At 40.7% G+C, this 21703-nt stretch overlaps 1 protein-coding gene across 1 annotated transcript in view; it reads right to left on the bottom strand.

Annotated features, from left to right (window-relative positions):
* Positions 1-631: 631 nt before the first annotated feature.
* The window catches only part of LOC128684449 (uncharacterized), a 59303-nt gene continuing 38231 nt past the window's right edge, over positions 632-21703 (bottom strand). The window contains exons 4-11 of the mRNA XM_070097482.1: positions 20753-20953; positions 19725-20082; positions 18853-19247; positions 16601-18647; positions 15096-15742; positions 12367-12660; positions 11919-12043; positions 632-11287 (exon numbers count right to left, since the gene is read on the bottom strand). Of these exons, the coding sequence (XP_069953583.1) occupies positions 937-11287; positions 11919-12043; positions 12367-12660; positions 15096-15742; positions 16601-18647; positions 18853-19247; positions 19725-20082; positions 20753-20953 (14418 nt within the window). The 3' untranslated portion in view covers positions 632-936. The remainder of the gene's footprint in view (positions 11288-11918; positions 12044-12366; positions 12661-15095; positions 15743-16600; positions 18648-18852; positions 19248-19724; positions 20083-20752; positions 20954-21703) is intronic.

The raw sequence follows: 21703 nt of genomic DNA, 5'->3' as shown, positions 1-21703 counted from the left end.
TCAGTGACTGCTTGCAATAAACATCAGTGACAGTGACTGCTTGCAATAAACATCAGTGACTTGCTTGCAATAAACATCAGTGACTTGCTTGCAATAAACATCAGTGACTGCTTACAATAAACATCAGTGACTGCTTGCAATAAATATCAGTGACTGCTTGCAATAAACATCAGTGACTGCTTGCAACAAACCTGAAAGACTACTTGGATATTTAACAAGTGTAGTTAAGAGGTTGCACTACTTCGCAATTCTTCATAAGAAAGCCTTTATTAATATTATGCGACCCAGTTCTGGTCTCTATATTACAAAATAAACACGAACACCATGGTAAACAGACGGAGTAGTATTTCATAATTATTATATTTCCTGTACGAAATCTTTCCTACGAAGATAGATTAATATTATTATTTGGAAAGGAAGCACTGAACCCTTATAGATCCTACAGTGACTAAGAGAATGGAAGGTAATCAAGATAGTATCAGAGAAGGGAAGTCTAGTTCTTGTTAAGTGAATCAAGAACCCTTCCCCAGCCGGAGGTATAATGAGTGCTCTGAACCCGGACTCTCCTCAGATTGAAACAAAGTTTATTTCTGTACAGTATATCTGAGTACTGAAAAATAAAAAAACGCTATGCATACGAAAGTTTTTTTTATTGCAGATACATGCATTACATAATGATACATGCATTACATAAATGATAGTCCGTTGTCTATATACAGTACATAATTATCTGATAATCATAATCAAGTCAGATGTAAACACTGCTTACAAGTTCCTTGCTAAAACTTAACACACAAAAATATCTATAATATGCACAATACATTAATTATAAATGGTTGGCGTTTCATACATAAGTAAATATTGAGATGGTCTGAATATCTGTGACTAGAGGCTGGGCTACTGATATAACATTACCAACGAAATATAAAAGTTTTCTTAGACAAATACAGATATAAAGGAAGAATCTGTTCTAAGATGGAACTTATTAGTGGTTATACAGGCAAGGTTGTAGCTGTATGCTAGTTCATAAGGCGCCTTGGTCCTCAGGGCTAGGTTACCTCCGTACGTAGCCTCGTCTAAGTAAAGGTTAGCGGACACCTTGGATAAGATACTATGCTGGAAGTCTACCTCAGCGCCGTACTTATTGTTGGGCAGCGTCAGGAAGGCTTTGGGAGCAAATTTGTTAAGGGGAACATCTAACTCAGCCTCAATAAATTCAAAGTGTTCAACGGAAGTTTTAAGTTTAAGGTTACCTTTAATGGCAGTGTCTGTGTTGGCGAACTGAGTATTCACAGTGAAACTCACTGGCTTATCTAGCGATATAATGATGGTAGTCACTTCATCCTTCAAGTACTGGCCAACGAAGTTCATCTTCTTATACCCCTTGAAAGGAGTAGCAACCTTCAGGTTCATTTTAATATCCTGAGAAGACGGAATTTCCACATCAAGAACACCAGAAATAGTTTTCACAGAATTCTTTAGGGCAGTTTTCAACTGCATGTATTTCTTCATGTCTCCAGTGACTGCAGCTTCTGCTCTGACGAAACCTGTTGGGATGTAAGGAGACTGCACCATTGTCATCAAGGTCTGGTTGTCTCTGTCAAATTCAAAATTGAAGGTGTTGATATTTTCAGAAAAGTTGGCTGCTACTTGTAATTGAATAATATTCTCAAAGTCCAAAGAAGCTTGCAATGTAGCTTTGTTGATGTTTTTGAAAGGCGTTTCAATGTACAAGAAGAAACTAGCTCCATTATTTCTCATAGAGGTACTTGCTTCCAGAGAATGTCGTACACTTCCTACTGCCAGCTCTGCTTTAATTATTTTATTTGCCTTGTTGTCACTAAGCATGCAACTGAAACTATAGTTATCTTCAAGAAGTGGAGACATGAGTTCCACAGTAGCCAACCAGTCAGAAGGCATCTTGCTGGTAACACGCCAAGTAATCTTGGCCTTATGGATACCCGTTGGAGTCTCAATCACAAGCCCAGCACTGGCAGCAAGAAATTCGAATGAAGCTGTCACCTTGGAGGAGCAAGGAGTGTCTATCTTAACAGTGACTTGAACGCCAGTCCTTGCATCAATTTCAAAATACAAGGAGTAAGTGTCAGACGTAACAAGGGTTACATCAAAGTTAATCTGCTTGAAAGAAGCATCTGGGACTGCAATGTCAAAGGTAAGTTTTCTTGTTCCCTTAATTAGTGGAGAGATCAGCTCCAGCCCTCCCTGAACATGGCTGTTGACCACACGGAACTCACCATGAATTCTGTGAGTTTGATCCTCATTTACAATAATGAGTGTGGCTTCCATGGTTTCCAGAGATGAGTATTTAGCTTCAAGAGAGAACTGTCGTGGAATATTTCTGATAAGAGAGTCTATGGTGACCTTGAAGGATGATTCATCCATGGTGTATCCAACACTTATCTTATCATTGCCCAGTGTCATTTCTATATTTTTGTGTGTTGAGCTCAAACCATTCAAGATGAAGTTCCACTTAATTCCATCATAGGATCGTGAATGAAGATCAAAACCAGCTGTCAGTGTTTCAGGGGACAGCTGGTACTCAATTCGCAGTTCATGTGTATTATAAGGCTCGATAATTCTAAGGTCAGCCTCTAAGACTGACATAGCTTCCACTTTAATTTTCCCATTAATAACGACACTTGAGAGACCTGACAAGGGTGTATACATCTCTACAGTTCCTTTATATCCTTCACTGAGGGAAGAACCAACAAGATTACTCTTCAGCGTGAATGGTTTACCTGCTACATCAACTGTCACATAGCCATCAATTTTATTATTCAAGTTTAAGTTGAGTTCTGCAGTTATTTTTGGCGTTCTGTGCGAGGGAAGTATAACCTCAGCATGGGCCATGATATTTTTACTGACGTTAGACAATGTAAACAAACCTCCCATTTTCTCCATACCACGGAATGGTGTGTGAATAATAAGCTTTCCTTCACAGTACTGCTGCCCCTCACATTGGAAGAGGAAGTCTATTAAGAATCTATTACCAAAGATGTCTCCTTCTAGTATTGCTCCACGCTTAGTTTCTTCACCCGTAAAACCACCTCGCAGTTTAAGGTTGTAATCATCGAGGCCAATTTCTGTGAAGAAACTGTCTGAGGAGATAGACCGGCGGACCCGCAAACTGTGCTCACCTGTGTAAGGAGACGTGAGACGTGCTTTCACACCCTCGGAATTGTAAGTAAATTCTGCTTCCACTTCTTGATCATCTTCACCTAGTTCAAGTTCAACATTAATGAAGAGCTCATCATCACTTTTAAATCCATAGTCCACGTCATATTTAACTCCTTCATATCCATAATTAGGGATGTCGGCAAAGCCACTGAATCCAGATCTGAAATTATCCTTGCCCTTTACAGAGAAAGTAATCTCTCTGTCTGCACCGTATCCTATAGTCAAAATACGCTCATCATTTTTGTATCCTACGCCAAACACTAATGCTGGCAGAGGTGTAAGTGTACTCTCAATTAAACTTTTGAAGTAGTAGCCATTATTTTCATGCCTCTCAAAGTGATTATGAACTTTCAGTTCGAAGTCATTAAATTTTAGTTCGAAGACACCATCACGAGATTCAAGATTAAATTCCGAGTTCAACTTGAGGTGGAAAGTCCAGAGGTTTTCAAGTAAAGACTCTCCATCAATCTCAATGTATAACCTCTCACTGTTACGGAAACCTTGCAAACTAAAGTTTATTCTGTAGCCATCAAACTCCAGCTCAAAACCGGCTAACTTCTTAGGCTCGGTTCCACCTCCTGCAAGGAAGTCTTCTACATTATACGAAGCAGCTATCTTGATCGGATCTCTTCCTGGGCCTGAGAAGGATAATTCGAAGTCCGACTTGCCTCCCTGGATATCTGCGACTCCTTCAAAACTGTAATGAATATCATTTCTTTGATAATTTACCGTGGCTTGTGCCTTCGTCCAGCTTCCTTTGATATTAAGGTTCCTCACCACTTCAAAAGGTGTTGTAAGAATCAACTCAAAGTCTCCCTTCTTCTTAGACTTTTTGCTAAATGTGAAATTTAAGTCAACTGTGCGAGAGCCGCGTGCATATTTCAGCGTCACCACTTTGTTCTTACTATCCAGATCGAACACTAATTCTCCTTCAATTGATTCAAACTTTTTGAATGGTGTAGTGAGTTTTCCCACGACTGAATTCTTACTTATATCAAACTGTACAGTTACTGCCTTGTCATTCCACTCGAGGCCACCTTTTAAATGGAAGACATCTACCGTATCAGCAGTGACATAAACCCGGGCGTGAGATAAGGATTCCAGTGAAGACTCTACTACAATTTCACCTTTCAGTGAATTATCGGTGGCTTGTCTGCGCCAGTTAATGTTCACAAATTTATCCTCTTGCCCTGGAGTTTTTCTGGAATATTTGACTTCAGCGTTTGCATCTCTAATATTGGTAACATCATACTTAATAAATATGTTAATATCTCCAAGGAATTTTGATTTTATTTCAATAGTTCCATCAAAAGTATCAAATTCTTCACTTCTGTTCCAGTTAGCTTTTACATAGGCTTGTCTTCGGCCAATTTTGGCAACAGCTGACAAAGACTTACTGGTTACGTCTCTGAAGTTATGAGTGAGTGTTAACTGAACTTTTCCCAGTTCTCCGAAAATTGGCACATCCCACTCTACTGTGTTACGCGAGCGCTTAGGATTCAGGTTAGAAATGTTAATGTCAATTTTTGACTCACGATCATGGACTTTTATTTCTGCATGAAACACAAGTTTACCAGAAACGTCGTAGTTGCCAGATACGGAAATTTGTTCATATTGAGGAATATTTGAAGTTGCTGTCCATTTAAATGTGGCAGATCTTTGCTCGGCATCTCGAAGGAACTCTTCTATGGTGTGGCTACCATGGTATTCGCCATAATCAAAGGAACCCTCGCCGGTCACAACACCATCATCTCCCTTATTCCACTTGGACGTAAACAAAAATTCTTCGCTCTGGAAGGGTCCAGCCTTGATGCCTCCTTCGATATCAATATGAGCAATGTCCGTGATAGTTCCCTTTAATTTCAGCATTCCGTACCTTGATTCTCGACCCAATTTCAAGAAATAATCCCTGAAATTATGTTGCCTTTTAAATTTCCACTGAAGGAAAATCTTTTCAGTAAAGTCAGAGGTGAGAATCATGGTAGACTCTTGAAGACCAAGTTTCCCCTGTGCTTTGTAAGCTACATTACCAATATTTAAGGTGATAACAGCGTCTTGGGGATTTTGCGTGTCCCAGCTGCCTGAAATGTGCTTCCACGGAGCGTTTGATCTGTCAGGAGTTGTTATCTTGATATCGTAGTCACCGTGCGAACAGTCTTGCAGATTGATGTTATAAGAGATATCAAATATGTAAAGCCCGTGTGGTACGGGATTAATTTCTATCCTCAAGGTTTTAGGTTGTGAGGCTCGATTTACATCGATTTTTGCATTGATAGTTCTTGGTACCTCTCTGAAGGAGTTGGTAATGACAGCGTTAATAGTACCTTCTTGAGGTAGGTTCCCGGAGCCTGACAATTCAATTTTAAATTCCTTTTCCTCTATACCATTTTGAGAATCAATCTCTTGTTTTAAAACGAAATTAAAAGTGGTGAAACCTTCTCTGTGAACATGAATCACCGAGTGACGGTGAGGAAGCCGTATGTGCAGTTCAAAGTGCGCTTTTTGATTGGCTTTATCACCCTCAAAGTCAACAGTGAAAACATCAACATTATTAACATTTACTTTATGGGTAACTGTAACAACATCACCAATTAAAATCTTGTACTCTGAATCATAATTTCTAAGAGCAGGGAATCGGGAGGTGAAGGAAAGTTTGCCTGATAAAGGCGAAAGATTCACTTTGAGCTCAGTGTTTTGTACAGGGTTTGGCACCAACAGATGGGACTCAATAGCATTCCTTCTCGTGTATTTAAAAATGAAATGAAAATCTGAGCTCGAAGATGACGCCTCAATCTTAATATATTTTTTCCTAAAATTATAACTGATTTTTCCTTGAACGCTCTGGTAATTTTCGTAAGGTGTGGTCACATTGATAGTGAAGTCACTATCTACGTCATGTTGTCCTTGTATACTTATGGTGACCTTATCTTCGTTGATAGTACCGCTGACGTAGCCCTCGATAGCATCCTGGTCAAGCTTGCCGGTCAAAGCTAAGAACTCCCATCCTTGTAATTCACTCTTAACCTCCAAACTGAAAGCCCCGCGTCCTCCCGTTTTCACTACAGACGCTGTTACGTAGTTATTGTTCCTTCTCCATTCGGCTTTATACGAATTCTCATCAACTTTCTTAATTTCCCAAGTTATTTCCTCAGCTCGTGCAAATGGAGTTTTGAGGTGGAGATTGATAGAGTTGAAGCTGGTCAGCAGCGAGGCTTCACCAGCATCATTCATCATATTGAACTCAAGAGATCGCTTGGCACGGTTCAAAGAACCAGAGACATTCAAGTTATTGAGACCAGTGAAGGGAGTCTTAAGTTTAAAGTCCATTGTACCTCCGATTAGTTTTCCAGAGATAGCAATAGCTTTCACATTACCATCTCTCTCAAGAGAAATCTCTAGTGTCTTATCCTCCCGAGTGAAATCGACTTTACCGTCAAATTTGACATTGGTCCATCCGGAGAATGGAGACAGAAGATCGCATTTGAAATGAGCAATTTTCTCCTCAACATAGCCGCTTACTGCGAAATAATAGGTGTTCTGGCAGGCAGTTATGTGAGCTGACATCAGCTTATCTCTGTTGCCAACATCAAACTTAATCTGAAGGGACATATTGCGGTAGTTGTTGATGGGGGTAGTGGCTTGAAGAGTGATGCTCATTGATGCTGGTGACACACTTAGGCCGCCATTGAGCACATAATTGTTCTCATTGTAGACGACAGCCACTTTAGCTTTCTTTTGACTTGAAGTCCATGTATAAGCAGTTGAAACAGATACAGTCTTTAAGGCCGTAAATGGTGTTACAAGTTCAAAGAACATGTTGTCCACAGCATAAGATATATTAATGGAGAATGTGTGTAGACCGAATTTCATGATGCCTTTGCCAGTCTTCGTGACAATATCGATGTTACCTTCGGCAGCAATTGTATTAAAGTCTTCGAAAGGCATTTGGAATTTAATTATAAAACTGTCTGGGCCATACTGTCCATAGGCTGAGAAAATCCACTCTTGAGAATTGTGATTAATTTTGACACTGGCTTCCATTTTTCTGTTATTATGATCCACAAATAATGCATACTCAGCACCGAGAACTTCAAATCCTTCAAAAGGTGTTTTTATTTTGAGGGAACCGCTTTCAAGATTATAACTTGCGTCAATTCTGAAAATCTTGGAAAAGTTGTCTTTCTGAACGGATATCTCAGCAAACTTGTTATCGGAGATGATGTCATAGCTGATGTCCATGGTGAGCTTATTGCATCCCTCCACAGGTGTATTAATACCGACATATAAAGCGGATTTCATGGGAGTAAAACTGGCTTGAGTACTGAACTCAAAAACTTCCTCATTCCTCTCGAAGTGCACTGAACCTTTGATGCCATCGTTGAAAGCATCCCAGCTGGCATTAAATACGACGTTATTAATAACCGCAATTGGAGTTGTCAATGCCAGGTTGATTTTGTTTACATCCACGACTGCAGAAGCACGGAAATTGTAAGTGTTGTCATTTTTGACAAAAGAACCAACAAAGCTGTGTTGACCACGTTCATTCGTGTAGTGACCATTGACCTTCAAAACTTCAAAACCTGTGAACGGAGTAACTACATCAATCACGAAGTTGTCTCTATTCATTTTTAGGGCTATGAAAAAGTGATGCTTATGAGTCTCCTTCTTAAGATTCAGCTCAATAGTCTTAACATCGCCTGTAAAGTCATACTTGGCATAGATCTCCAGGTCAGTGTACTCTGGGATGGGCGAGCGAATTAGTATCTTAAAGAAACCAGTTTTGTAAATAAACTGACCAGTGAACTCGGCGGAGTAAATAATATCATTATTTATGAATGCCAATCGGAATGTTTTATCCGCGCCAATCACAGTAGTGTCCAAGCTTAGTTCAATGTTGTTAACATCAGCGATTGGAGTCTTGATGTTAATTTTAAGTTTGGGAGTGTGACTGTTGAACATAATGTTTCCACTTGCTTCATATTTCTCATATCCCTTATCAAACTCGATATTTCCAGTAAGTCCATTGTTGTTGATGGTATAAACTCCATTCAGTGCAAGCTTCTCCCAGCCGGAAATGGGTGTTGTGATCTCTCCAGTAATTTCATTTTGTGTTATAAAAAGATGCCCTTCAATGGTACTAACAACGCCTTCCTTGTCGTTAGTGAAGGCTACCTTGTAAGGCCTGGTAGTGAAGTCAAAGCTGCCACGCACTGAGACACTTCTCCAGCCAACCACAGGAGTAGAGATTGTGGCCAGAGCGTAGCCCTTGGTGACTCCTTCAGCAGCTGCCTCCAGCTGCCACTTGTACTGCGCATCGTTATGATTAGCTGTTACTTCAATCGTCTTTACTGAGTCCTTCATATTCCAGCGGGCTTCTCCACCCACAGTTTTTATAACCTCAAATGGAGTGATTATATCCAATTTCATTTCTGGGGTTAGAGGATTAGAAAGCTTGATAATGCCATTAAGATAGAGCTCTTTAGTACCGAATAAAGCCCTGAACTCCGCCATTTTTGTCCCACCTTGTAAATTGTATGTTATTTTGACAGAAATGTTCTCAAAATTCGCGAATGGAGTAGTGATAGTCATTTCAATCTTTCCTTTTCCATGTTTAATTTCCATGGTGCCACTGACCTTAATTTTTGTGTCATTTCTTGAGATATTAGCCGTGATAGCAGATTTGGAGACGAAGAATGACGCGTTGAGAGTTTCCCAGCCTCTGTAGGGAGTCGTACCTTCGAAAACCAGTGTTTCTCCCTCAAGTTTCCCGATGAAATTGATTTCCTGGGTGCCATGAGTCATTTTGATGTGAACCTTCTTCTGGGTTTCGAAATCGTACATGATGTAAGCAGCCATATTAGACACTGTAGGCAATGGAGACTGGAATTTAATTTCCATATTGGCTCGGTTGTGTTGATAGAACCACATGCTTTCAAGGCTTCCCTTTAGATCATTAGCCTCAACGTTGATAGTGAATCCGTTGGTATTAACTTTGCTACTGAGTGCGTAGATGTTTGAGTTTAACTTTAGCACCATGTTCGTAATGAAGGGCATAGTCATATACTGATACTCCCCACTGAATTCAAAAGAGCTGACTGCCTCAAATGGAAGTTCAGCAGCTAGAGACCACTTTGCATTTTTCACGTGACCAGCCAGGGACCCGGTAAACTCATATTTTCTATCAGCATTTACAAGTAAGGACACTTTCTTCTCAGGGGAGATAATATCATAAGATGATGTAACTGATAGAGGAACTGAGAAGTAGGTGGACTCAATGTCTACATGACCGTCGAACATGCCTGGCTTCCACGTTCCATTGATATTAATGATGGTTTTATTGGCTCCCCGAGTAAGCTCAAGAGTAGCGGCTAGTTGTGGCTGGAAGTCCAGGTTAAGTTTGTATCCTAGCGGTTGCCAGAACGGTGTTGTCAATGAAGACTCGCTATAGAAAGAGGAGGTGCCAAACTTTGCCACTGTGGCAATATCAATAATGCTTCCTGGCTTATATTCAATTCTAATAGCTGGTTTGTACTCTGCTCCGTCATCTTGATAGTGAAGGTCGACCTTAATATTCTCATAATTCTTCCACGGAGTGCCGAGGATGACTTGAGCGTCGATTTTACGGGAGTCTTCAGAAATTCTGGGATCAACTGAAGCCATGAAATGTACACCTTCTTCACCCCACATATACCGCAGTTCGTGAGCGTAAGTGGTGCCACTGTAAGACTGTCTGTCACTTAATTTATACATCCCATTGATGGTAAAGGAACTATCCCAGTTGAGCAAGTCAACGAATCTAATAGTATGCAAGACGTCCAGAGACTGACTTCCTTTGGTGAGACTTATATTTGATGTTCGTATGTTTGCTTCCATTTTACTATCAATTTTCACATTTATATCATCCAAACCATTGAAAGTTGACGAGATTTCTCCTTCGAGGTTGAGCAACTTCTTCGCTGCATCTAAAATGCCATTAACTGTCACAGTAATACGTTCACCGTTGGCAATGGCATCTATGGCAGAGATCATCTCGTTGTCTGTAACTTTATGAGCAAATGAAAGTGAAGCCTTTGTATCTGGGCTGCTCAGTACAGCATCCAGCTTCATGTCACTTACAGAGATCATGTGACCCTCTGCATGCATCTTCAGGCTGCCCAAATTGGACCAGAATCTGGAAATCTCAAACTGGGAGGTAAAGCGTTGTCCATCATGGCTGTGTGACAAGGTTGCAGTTAGTGGAGAAGTAAATGGAGTGATGAACCTTAAGTCTCCAGAGATCGCTGTTAAACTCCCGGTAACTGTTTTGTCACCATTCATATTAAGCATCATCTTCTTCTCTCCAGTTTTGCCTTCAACAACTAGATTAACATTTCCTTCACTTAAAGTATATTTGACATTAGCATTAATCTGCGGCAAAGTAGACAATGTGCTGGTCATTCTCATAACGAGAGTTATGTCTTGTATATCTCCGAGGTTCACTTGTCCCTTCAGGGTGATGGTACAGGTCTCGGCGCCGTACTTTGCCTCCAGTTTGGACCACAGAGCTGAGTTAAGTAGCTCGTGATGGAGAGTAACATACACGTCCTCAGTTAAGGGAGAGGTAAAGATTGCTGTGGCGTCTATACCACTGTCACTGGGAGTTAGCTGGAAGCTGCCTTTCATTTCACTCTTATTCCAGAGACCCACAAAGTTGGTTTTTATAGTGGCGTAGCCCATGTTATGGTCCAGAATGAAACTGATCTTGTCGAAGCTTTCCAGAGTGCTGCTGAAGAGAATCTCGGCGTTGAGCGCATTAGTATACATACCAGGCTGCAACTTGCCGTTGACTGTGAGTACCATGAGTTCAGTGTTCCTCCAGGTGGCCGAGGCTCGGCTGGTGATCTCATAATCCTTGAGAGTTATGGTAAAGGTGACATCTTGTTTCTCCCATCCCTGGAAGGTAGTCTCCACGGCAGTAGCGAGAGATATGGCGTCGCCCAGGGAGTAATGAACGTGGGCCGATACTTTCTGCTCAGGTGACCACTTGGCTTCCATCTCTATTCCATCGTCAACAAGGTTGAAAGAAGCGGAGGCTTTCCTTTCTTGGAACCTGTAACGAAACATGTAATAATAGTGTTTATCTTTGCCCGTCAGATGTATTAACACCGTCACACTCATGGCTGTGTTAACAGTCACAACTTTTCACAACGGACACACAAATTGCAGATGAAACTAGAGGACGTTTTGATCCTGCCTATGACCTAGCTTTGCCTCAGATTTGTGAGTTAGATGTGCAAAGCTCAAAGCTATGGTATTGTGGGTTAGTTGTGAACAGTTCCAGCCATGGTATTGTGGGTTAGTTGTGAATAGTTCCACTCATGTATTGTAGGTTAAATAACAGAAAGGCACAATACCGTGACTGGAACAATGCACCAATAACCCGCACTACTACTACCTCTACCACTACTTTTCTTCCTTTCCTACTACCCCTCTTGTCCCGTCCCTGTCTGCCGCCCTATATATACTCCCTCTTGCTCTCCTTTTTGTTAGCGTAACTTCGTAAATGGTCCAACTCGGACCGACACGTCGTCGTAAGCTCCTCTCTCCTTTGTGCGGGTTATTTGTGTATTGTGGGTTAGTTGTGAATAGTTCCAGCAGTGAACACTTCCGGAGCCCTAATCATAGTCACCTATTTAAATGTCAACAAGATATTTAGTAAAAAAAATACATTATGGTCTTACCTGAAGGCAGCCTCAACATGGGATGGTGAGAGCTGTCCACTTATCTCGAAGGATTGGTTACGGTCACCATTCTTGTCCAAGTCGACACTGACAAGCAGTTTCTGTATTTCTTCAATTGTGGTCACCTATAAAAATGATATCCAGTGAAATTTTTTTAACGTTTTAATGTTATAAGAAATTCACATTTAACCCGCAAATTGAAGATAAAACTAGACGTTTCAGTCCGTCTTGAGTTGATGGAGATAAAAGGTGTAAAATACCGTGTTTATTTTTGCAAGAGTTGATAATAATCCTGGGTGTACCGAAACATTTAGATTCATCTCTGATTTGTGGGTTCCTTGTGAATTACTTCAGAAATGCCGCGAGCAGAGCGACTGCTATCATGACACTAATTTAAAATAACATAACCACGCTTATTTTTTTCCACAAGTTTTTTTCTTCTACTTACGTAGGCATTAATGAAAATATGCTTGTAGACATTAGCATCGACCAGGATGGAACTGCGTGTGACTTCGAACTTCAGGGCAAACTCCCCAGGCCTGCCATTAACATCGGCACTGAAGTCAACACTGGCCTTAGTTTTATCCCCATATATACCTAAATTAGTGGTCACGGTGTTCTCCGGGGATTTGAAAGAGCCATCCATGAGGACATTAAACTTGCCGGGCTGTGAGTTATTTTGAAGACTTCCCTCTAGTATCGAGGTCTTCTCCCCCTCTGATGTAATCACACTTTTAGTCAGCTGGAAAATATATTTGTGTTAATGGTACCTTGATACGCTTAATACATATATTTTCGTATCAAATATAACGAATCAGCTGAAGATTCATATAACCTTCTGTACAAAGGAAAACAATGATTATATATATATATTTTTTTTTTCAACAAGTCGGCCGTCTCCCACCGAGGCAGGGTGACCCAAAAAGAAAGAAAATCCCCAAAAAGAAAATACTTTCATTATCATTCAACGCTTTCACCTCACTCACACATAATCACTGTTTTTGCAGAGGTGCTCAGAATACAACAGTTTAGAAGTATATACGTATAAAAATACACAATATATCTCTCCAAACTGCCGATATCCCCAACCCCTCCTTTAGAGTGCAGGCATTGTACTTCCCATTTCCAGGACTCAAGTCCGGTTATATAAAATAACCGGTTTCCCTCAATCCCTTCACTAAATATTACCCTGCTCACACTCCAACAGATCGTCAGGTCTCAAATACCATTTGTCTCCATTCACTCCTATCTAACACGCTCACGCACGCTTGCTGGAAGTCCAAGCCCCTCGCCCACAACACCTCCTTTACCCCCTCCCTCCAACCTTTTCGAGGACGACCCCTACCCCGCCTTCCTTCCCTTACAGATTTATACGCTCTCCATGTCATTCTACTTTGATCCATTCTCTCTAAATGACCAAACCACCTCAACAAACCCTCTTCAACCCTCTGACTAATACTTTTATTAACTCCACACCTCCTAATTTCCACACTCCGAATTTTCTGCATAATATTTACACCACACATTGCTCTTAGACAGGACATCTCCACTGCCTCCAACCGCCTCCTCGCTGCAGCATTTACAACCCAAGCTTCACACCCATATAAGAGTGTTGGTACTACTATACTTTCATACATTCCTTTCTTTGCCTCCACAGATAACATTTTTTGCCTCCACATATACCTCAATGCACCACTCACCTTTTTTCCTTCATCAATTCTATGATTAACCTCATCCTTCATAAATCCATCCGCTGACACGTCAACTCCCAAATAGAAGATTGAGACACTTATGTAACATATGGGAATCTTTATTCAGGAAACGTTTCGCCACACAGTGGCTTCATCAGTCCGATACAAAGTAGAAAGGCGTAAGGAGAGGAGGAGTTTGAGGTAATCAGTCCCTCAGCCTGGATTCGATGTGTTCAGCATAGGACAGTAGACGTCTGACACTGCAGCATCATGGGATCTTGTTACAAAGAATTCTTCAACACTTGTCCAACCTTTGGACGAAGACCTACTTCGACTAGTGGATGGTACCACTATGACCTCACCTCCTCCTGCTTCGCCTCACATCACTACAGTACATTAGCCACGTCTACTGCCCTATGCTGTACATTCTACAAGATTGATGGACTGAACACATCGAATCCAGGCTGAGGGACTGATTACCTCAAACTCCTCCTCTCCTTACGCCTTTCTACTTTGTATCGGACTGATGAAGCCACTGTGTGGCGAAACGTTTCCTGAATAAAGATTCCCATATGTTGCATAAGTGTCTCAATCTTCAACTTGTCGGTTTTTCAAACCATTCATCACAACTCCCAAATATCTGAAAACATTCACTTCTTCCATATTCCTCCTCCCCAATTTGATATCCAATTTTTCTTTATCTAAATCATTTGATACTCTCATCACCTTACTCTTTTCTATGTTCACTTTCAACTTCCTACCTTTACACACACTCCCAAATTCGTCCACTAACCTTTGCAATTTTTCTTTAGAATCTCCCATAAGCACAGTATCATCAGCAAAAAGTAACTGTGTCACTTCCCATTTTGAATTTGATTCCCCATAATTTAGTCCCACACCTCTCCTGAACACCCTAGCATTTACTTCTTTTACAACCCCATCTATAAATATATTAAACAACCATGGTGACATTACACATCCCTGTCTAAGACCTACTTTTACAGGGAAGTATTCTCCCTCTCTTCTACACACCCTAACCTGAGCCTCACTATCCTCATAAAAACTCTTAACAGCATTTATATATATATATATATATATATATATATATATATACATATATATATATATATATATATATATATATATATATATATATATATATATATATATATATATATATATATTCAACAAGCCGGCCGTCTCCCACCGAGGCAGGGTGACCCAAAAAGAAAGAAAATCCCCCAAAAAGAAAATATTTTCATCATCATTCAACACTTTCACCTCACTCACACATAATCACTGTTTTTGCAGAGGTGCTCAGAATACAACAGTTTAGAAGTATATACGTATAAAAATACACAATATATCCCTCCAAACTGCCAATATAACTTTAAAATACTCAATATTATAATTGTCTAAATCCAGCATGTAGGCAAATTTTTGTATAAAATTAAAGCGACTTTCAGTAGTGTAAGGTTGTATTTACCTTTGCTTTGTAATGACCATTAGCGACTTCGTTAAGGAGAAATTCAATGGAAGCCTTTGTATCACCAGCTTGAGAACTGACGCGAGCTTCTATGTCAAAATCATTATTTTTGTTAAAGTCAACGGCAAACACATAGTTCTCTTTAGGCAGGAACTGCATCTGGGACTTGATGTTTAGGTAGTTGCGTCCGAATCTGAGTTCGTGTGAGGCGTGGTAGTTGATGGAGAGAAGAGGACAGCTTATCTCTGAGAGCGCAGTCAGTGTATAGTTTCCATCATCGTTGTTATATGAATACATTTCCTTGATAGTCCACGTAGTAGTTCCACGGGTTATTTTGCCTATTTGTTCCATTCGCCCAGTGGAAAGGATGACGCTGAAGTCAATGTCTAAAGCCATGTCTCTGTACTGAGATGGAGTCAGTTCAAATTTAGTTGTGTAAGTGTTCACCTCCTCTGATATCTCCTTCTTGATCAAGGCGGAGTAGCTGATGGTGTGCTTCTCTCCCTTCAAGACACTGTACTCTATGTTAGCCTTAGAGGACACGAAGTTATCGTCGTATGCGAGCTGACCCTTGGTGTTGAAGTCGTACATGGGAGTTTCCAGCATTACCTCTACGTTTGCAGACTTGGCTTCACCTTCATATGAAGCTGAAATTAAAAATGCTCTTACATTAGTACTATAAATGTATTTTATTGAATGGGAAACGAATTTCAGAAATAAACTCGACCCACTAAAGTGTGCATGGTCCGCTTCACTCGCCCTGCACACTGTTACTGGTCATCCTGTAACAGTTACAGAAATTACCAAATCTAGAGCGTATTTAAATTCAAGCTCCTTAAAACTGTTCACAAAAATAACTGCTTTACGAATACTTAAAAAAATGTTGGTCAACAGAAACTTAAATGTCTTAATTTTTATGTCCTCAAAAAAATCATATTCCATTTACAGATAAACTGAATTTTAAATAGACCTGAAAATTTTCATATCCCATTTTGAGTTAGAATGAGAATCAAAGGTAACTTTAGACCAAAATAAGGAAATATTAAAGGATAAAGATGGCCAATAAAAATGAAAATAAACAATATTGTACTAGAACTATAAACATAAACTAATATAAAAAGCAAAATTTTCGATAAAGAGACAATAAACCAGCAGTTAAAATGAATAACTAGTAGACTAACGAGGGCCGTAGTGTGAGGCCAGAAAATGCAAAAGGAATTGAATTGTGACTTTATTGGTGAGGCTGAGTCATTACCTCTGTAACTTGCCATGATTGTGACCAGATCTACCTGGAGTTCATTACCTTTGTAACTAGTTCAACTATCATAACTTTGGGGTCCAGTCACTGGACCCATTATGTACCTTTGTAATCTTTTGACTACCGCCCACAGGGTGGGTATGGGGTGCATAATAAACATATTAAACTAACTGTGTGGATCTGTTTATCCTACTGACCAGTACCTATTACCCTTTAATGTCTGGCTATTAGCCTAAGTTATACCTACCATGGAGGACGACTGGAGGAACAGTGAGCCCAGATACTGAAAGGTCAGCAGTGTAGTTGGTATTGGTTACACTGGCCTTGAGAGTTCCTTTAACATTCAGTATTTCGCCTCGTGGAGAAGTGATGACGAGGGAAGGTTCAATTTTCCTTATATTTTTTCCACTTATTTGCAGACCAGTTTCTACAGTGTACCTGGCAGCGTGATCCATCATTAGGTCGAGTTTAATGTGTTTGTTGTTCTTCCTCCAGGTATACTCACCGTTTCCTTGCAGAGATATTAAAGGCGTTTCAAGGTCAACTTTTAAGTTTTGCGCAGATTTGGCAATGGTAAGCGACACTTTGCGGTTCACTTGAGACTCAGGGGTATCAAAGAGGAAAGATATGTAATTATTTTCGTTAGTGAAGCGCAAGTTGTAGCCGGTCTGGGTGTCAGTCTTCTTCAAGTAAGCATGGATGGAGGCTGGTCCTGAGAGCGGGAAGTGAGGACTGATGTCAGAAGTTGAGGTATAGCCCACCTCGGCACACATGTCAAGACCACTGATTATCCTCATGCAGCCTTCAGATTTCTCTTCGTTTTCTACTTCCTTTCTTATCTCTTGGTCATCTTCAAGGTAGAAGAATTTGGTGCTAACATCAATCACTTCTACCTTATCTTTGGGTGTGTTGAAAGTAATATCAACTAGCTTCCCTCCATCAATTTGAACTTTACCATCGAGGAAGGTGGAAGTGTGGAGGGTGGACGAGATCTTCAGTCCTGTGCTAGTAACATGGGCATCAACCACCATCTGACCATCCATTTGTACTGCTGCAGAAGGATGGAAGCGACCTTCAATGTTAATATCCTTGAAGCTTTGTGCCTTGAAACTACCAATCATCTTTAAGGCAAGTGTAGCTGTGCCTTTGGCAGTGAGAACCACTGGCAAGCCCGTGACAGTGGGGATGGTATAGTGAGTGTCAATTAGCTGGTACGACTTTGTATAATCAACATCACCTTTACGGGCAAGTTCCATCAACAAATCTAGTGGGTTAGAGAATCCAGATGACTTCATTAGGTTTTCCAGTCCATGGAAATGGTTATAGTATAACTCATTACCAAAGACACGCAGGTAATAGGATCCTTGTGGCTCATCAGTAATTTTGTCAAAGAATCCCTCCAAGGTAGTTGCATCAGAGTCAGTCTTTTTCTGTCTCATGTTTCTCAATATACTCTCTATGGTCTCTTCGGGGAAATAACCAGAAGGTCCGAAGAAGCGTTCAACGTAAGCCTCAAAGCCCTCTATTCGACCACCAATTTCAAAGAGGTTGATGGATTCTCCAAAGAGATCAAGAGTGAGGTTAAGCATAGCAGACCGTGGCAAGTAAGATTTGCTAGAAAAAATCACGTTGCTTTCTGCAACTGCTCCGGCATTCAGTTCATTCATGAAGAAAGAGGATTCGTAATTGCGAGAGAATTTGAGAGCTTCGGTGCTGAATTTCTTCTGGAGGAGGTCTTCGCCGATTAGTTCACGCACCCACTGTTTACCCTGAGCTGCTGACTCTTGCAGGTTAACCATGTGAGTCCAAATGAAAGATCCAACTTGGTTAACACCTTCTGAAATAAGTCGGTCCTTGATGATGTTGACAACAGTAGGTGTTGGACAGGTCATGACGGCTAGGTAAGCAGCAATGCGGATTTCAGTATCCTGAGTCTCATCTTGGAAGGCGTGCAGAAGGTTGGAGCGGTCATATTCACAAGGAGTATGTCTCCAGGCTTCAATTGCTGCTACTCGGATTTCCATATCATTATCTTCAGTGTAACACTGATGCAAGACAGGACTGGCGTTTACCCAGCGACCGGCATTGCCCAAGGCTTTCAATGCTACCAGTACCTTTCTCTTATTCTCTCCAGAAACTGTACGACAACCAGAACCAAGGTAACTTTCGAAGTTCCGAAGAATCTGTTGAACGCCAGAGTCAGAACCACAGTCAGAATGGAGTTTGCAGTAGGTGTTGATGAGAGCAGAGGTTCCCAGCATGGCATCTTGACTCGGGTAGTGCTGAAGAAGAGGCTGCGAGAGAAAACGTCGTTTTCTCATTAGTATTTCACCTAATTTTATTTTTTTAATATTAATCACACAGTTACTCTAATTCTTGATAACGTCACAATACCGTAAAAATAAATGATAAAAAGAGTAGTGTTAACAAAGAGGTCCAATAACAATAGAAATCTGTCTTAGGTAATAGTGGTTTTTCTATCAACAAATGGGTACTTACAGCTAGAGCAGTGAACATGTCTGAGGTCGGGTTCTCGAAGAAGGCAAGTGAGGTGAACCACACATCTGCATCAGTATTTGTCATGTCTCCATTGATGAACATATCTCTCACTACACCCACGGCAGCAGCTGTCCCTACCAGTGGCATGGCATCAACCAGGAACTTCCTGGAATGAATTTCTTTGGTGTTGGCGTAGATAGTGTTGAGGGATGGGTAGTCTAGAGTCTTGAGTGAGGCCACGAGAGTGGAGAAGAGAACAGGAACCTCAGGGAGGACCTCATTGTGAGATGCAACTTCCAAATCACTCAAAATCTTCTCAACGGTTTCAATCTGAGTTTCCGCATTATGAGTAGAAATCTGATCGAAAACCAAAGTTTTGCTGTAGAACTGGTAATCTGCGGAAAATGAAGAACGAATCAGTATTGATTTAGCTGCAAAACTTCAACAATATCAAAAAAAATTGCGCCTTCTCTATGTTTGCCATTACAGCAAGATAAAAAAAAATTAAAACTTAAAATTATTAGCAATAGTTGAAATGCCGTTATTGGGGACAATATAGAATGCTATATTTTCAGAAAAAATATTGTGATGAAAAGATAAAGAAAGCTGTTAAATAGCTAAGTATTTCTAGACATTCATTGAGGAAACATTTCGCCACAAGTGGCTTCTCCAGTCTTGGAGGAATGGAGAAGTTACCAGGCGAAATATTTCCTCAATAAATGTCTTGGAACTGTGCATATGTGTACATATATATATTTGTATTTTCAGTGTTGAGCTGATTCTCACTCAAAACTAGTTTAATCTCAGTGTAGTGTTCGATCTAACTTAAAGTTAGTGTATATTAATAACTAATGTGTTGAGTTTGATGTTACCAGCAAGAGGGCGAGCAGGAGTATTCTGAGAGACGAGGACCATGGTAGTCTTAGCCAGAGTAACAGCTCCTCCTTCATCACTGGAGAATGGCCGGAACTTGTGACTCTCCTCACACTCTGCCATCACCAACACTCCATCCTCTATTCTCTGCTGGCACTTGCTGGTGCTCTTGAAGATGGGCAGGCTCTGCACGGGAGAGTCAGCGGCGTATCCACTGGAGGGGATGTAGGAGGTGAGGCTGGGTCTCCCAGTGCAAGAAGCCAGGTTCTTTTCCTTCTTGATGGTCAGAATATTGTCCCCCAGCTCACTGTCGTAGTGGGTCTGACATACGCCGGAGATGTCCTTCTCCAGCACCGTCTGTGCGTTAGAAACACACATAAAGTTACTGAGGATACGTTTTGCCCTCAAGAAGATTCTGCGATGAAGTACATGAGAACATGAGAATGGAGGAACACTGCATCAAGCCTACTGGCCTGTATAAAACCACGTTCTCAAAACCAGTCACTCCTACACTGACGTCTACCAATGTAGACGCCAAGCAAAATTAAATATATTTCAGTTTCTTTTGCAAAGCGGTTGTTACCTGGTCTCCATTTTAATGTAAGTCGTATAAATGGCTATATATTATTATTATTATTATTATTATTATTATTATTATTATTGTTGTTGTGTTTATTACTGTGATTATTGTTATTATTATTACTGTGATTATTATTACTACTATTATTAGTATTAGTTAGTATCCACTGCATTGTGCGTTGAATGACCCATACGAATTTATTGCTTACTTTGAATACAGTAGTATTATTAATTATTATTATTTATTATGCATTTTATTACAATTATTATAGTTGTAATTGTTATAATTAATAATAATAATAATAATAATTAATAATATTATTATTATTATTATTATTATTATTATTATTATTGTTGTTGTTATTATTATTACTGGGTATTAATCAGGCTTTATCTCAAGAAAGTGAGATTAGCTCCAAATCTTTGGACCAAGAGCCCTTTAGCTCACCTGAGCTCCGTGAGCAGTGGTGGAGCTTTGGAAGGCAGAGAGAACACCGCGCTTGAAGTTGAGCACCCAGGCGGGCTCTGAGATCTCGCTGCAGAGGCTGTCAACCACGCCTCCCTGGAAGGAGAAACGTAGTGGCGTCCTGCTGACGGCAGCGCTGAAGTCCTCCGTGTGGGATGACCCCTCCAGCGTCACGTCCGTCACCTGTAATGTTAGTAACACGGGTCATGGAGGTGTCACTTGTAACGTCAGTAACACGGGTTACTTGTAACGCCAGTAACACGGGTTACTTGTGACGTCAGTAACACGGGTCACTTGTAACGTTAGTAACACGGGTTACTTGTGACGTCAGTAACACGAGCCACTTGTGACGTCAGTAACGGGTCACTTGTAACGTCAGTAACACGGGTCACAGAGATGTCACTTGTAACGTTAGTAACACAGGTCATAATGTCACCTGTAACTTCAGTAACACGGGTCATAATATCGTTTGTAACGTCAGTAACACGAATCACAGAAATGTCACCTGGAACATCTGTAACATGTGTCACAGAGATGTCACCTGGAGCATCAGTAACACGGGTCACAGAGATGTCACCTGGTACTTGCATTAACACTAGTGGTGATCTTCCTGCATTATGTTGAGTACCAGACTGCCTGGTACTCAACATAACAAAGCTGGTTGGTTAATTGGCTTTAAAACCCATCTACTACATGAGTCTCATTAAGGCTGCATGGCCTATTTTTACCACTGATCAAGAATATTTGAATACCCAAAATACGAAGAGCTTCAGGTAAACTCTGGTTTACATATATAGAGATACAAACCTACAACCCTCTCACTTTATAGAGACAGAGGGATACACACCTCTCTGTGAATACACACACACAACACACACACATAGAATCCCATAGTACACTGCCAGGTCCCCCACCCTCACAGACTGAAGATTT

Source organism: Cherax quadricarinatus, chromosome 4, assembly GCF_038502225.1.
Source record: "Cherax quadricarinatus isolate ZL_2023a chromosome 4, ASM3850222v1, whole genome shotgun sequence".
Taxonomy (NCBI): domain Eukaryota; kingdom Metazoa; phylum Arthropoda; class Malacostraca; order Decapoda; family Parastacidae; genus Cherax; species Cherax quadricarinatus.
The sequence above is the reverse complement of the archived record's forward strand: the minus strand, read 5'-3'. Positions and strand labels throughout refer to the sequence as shown.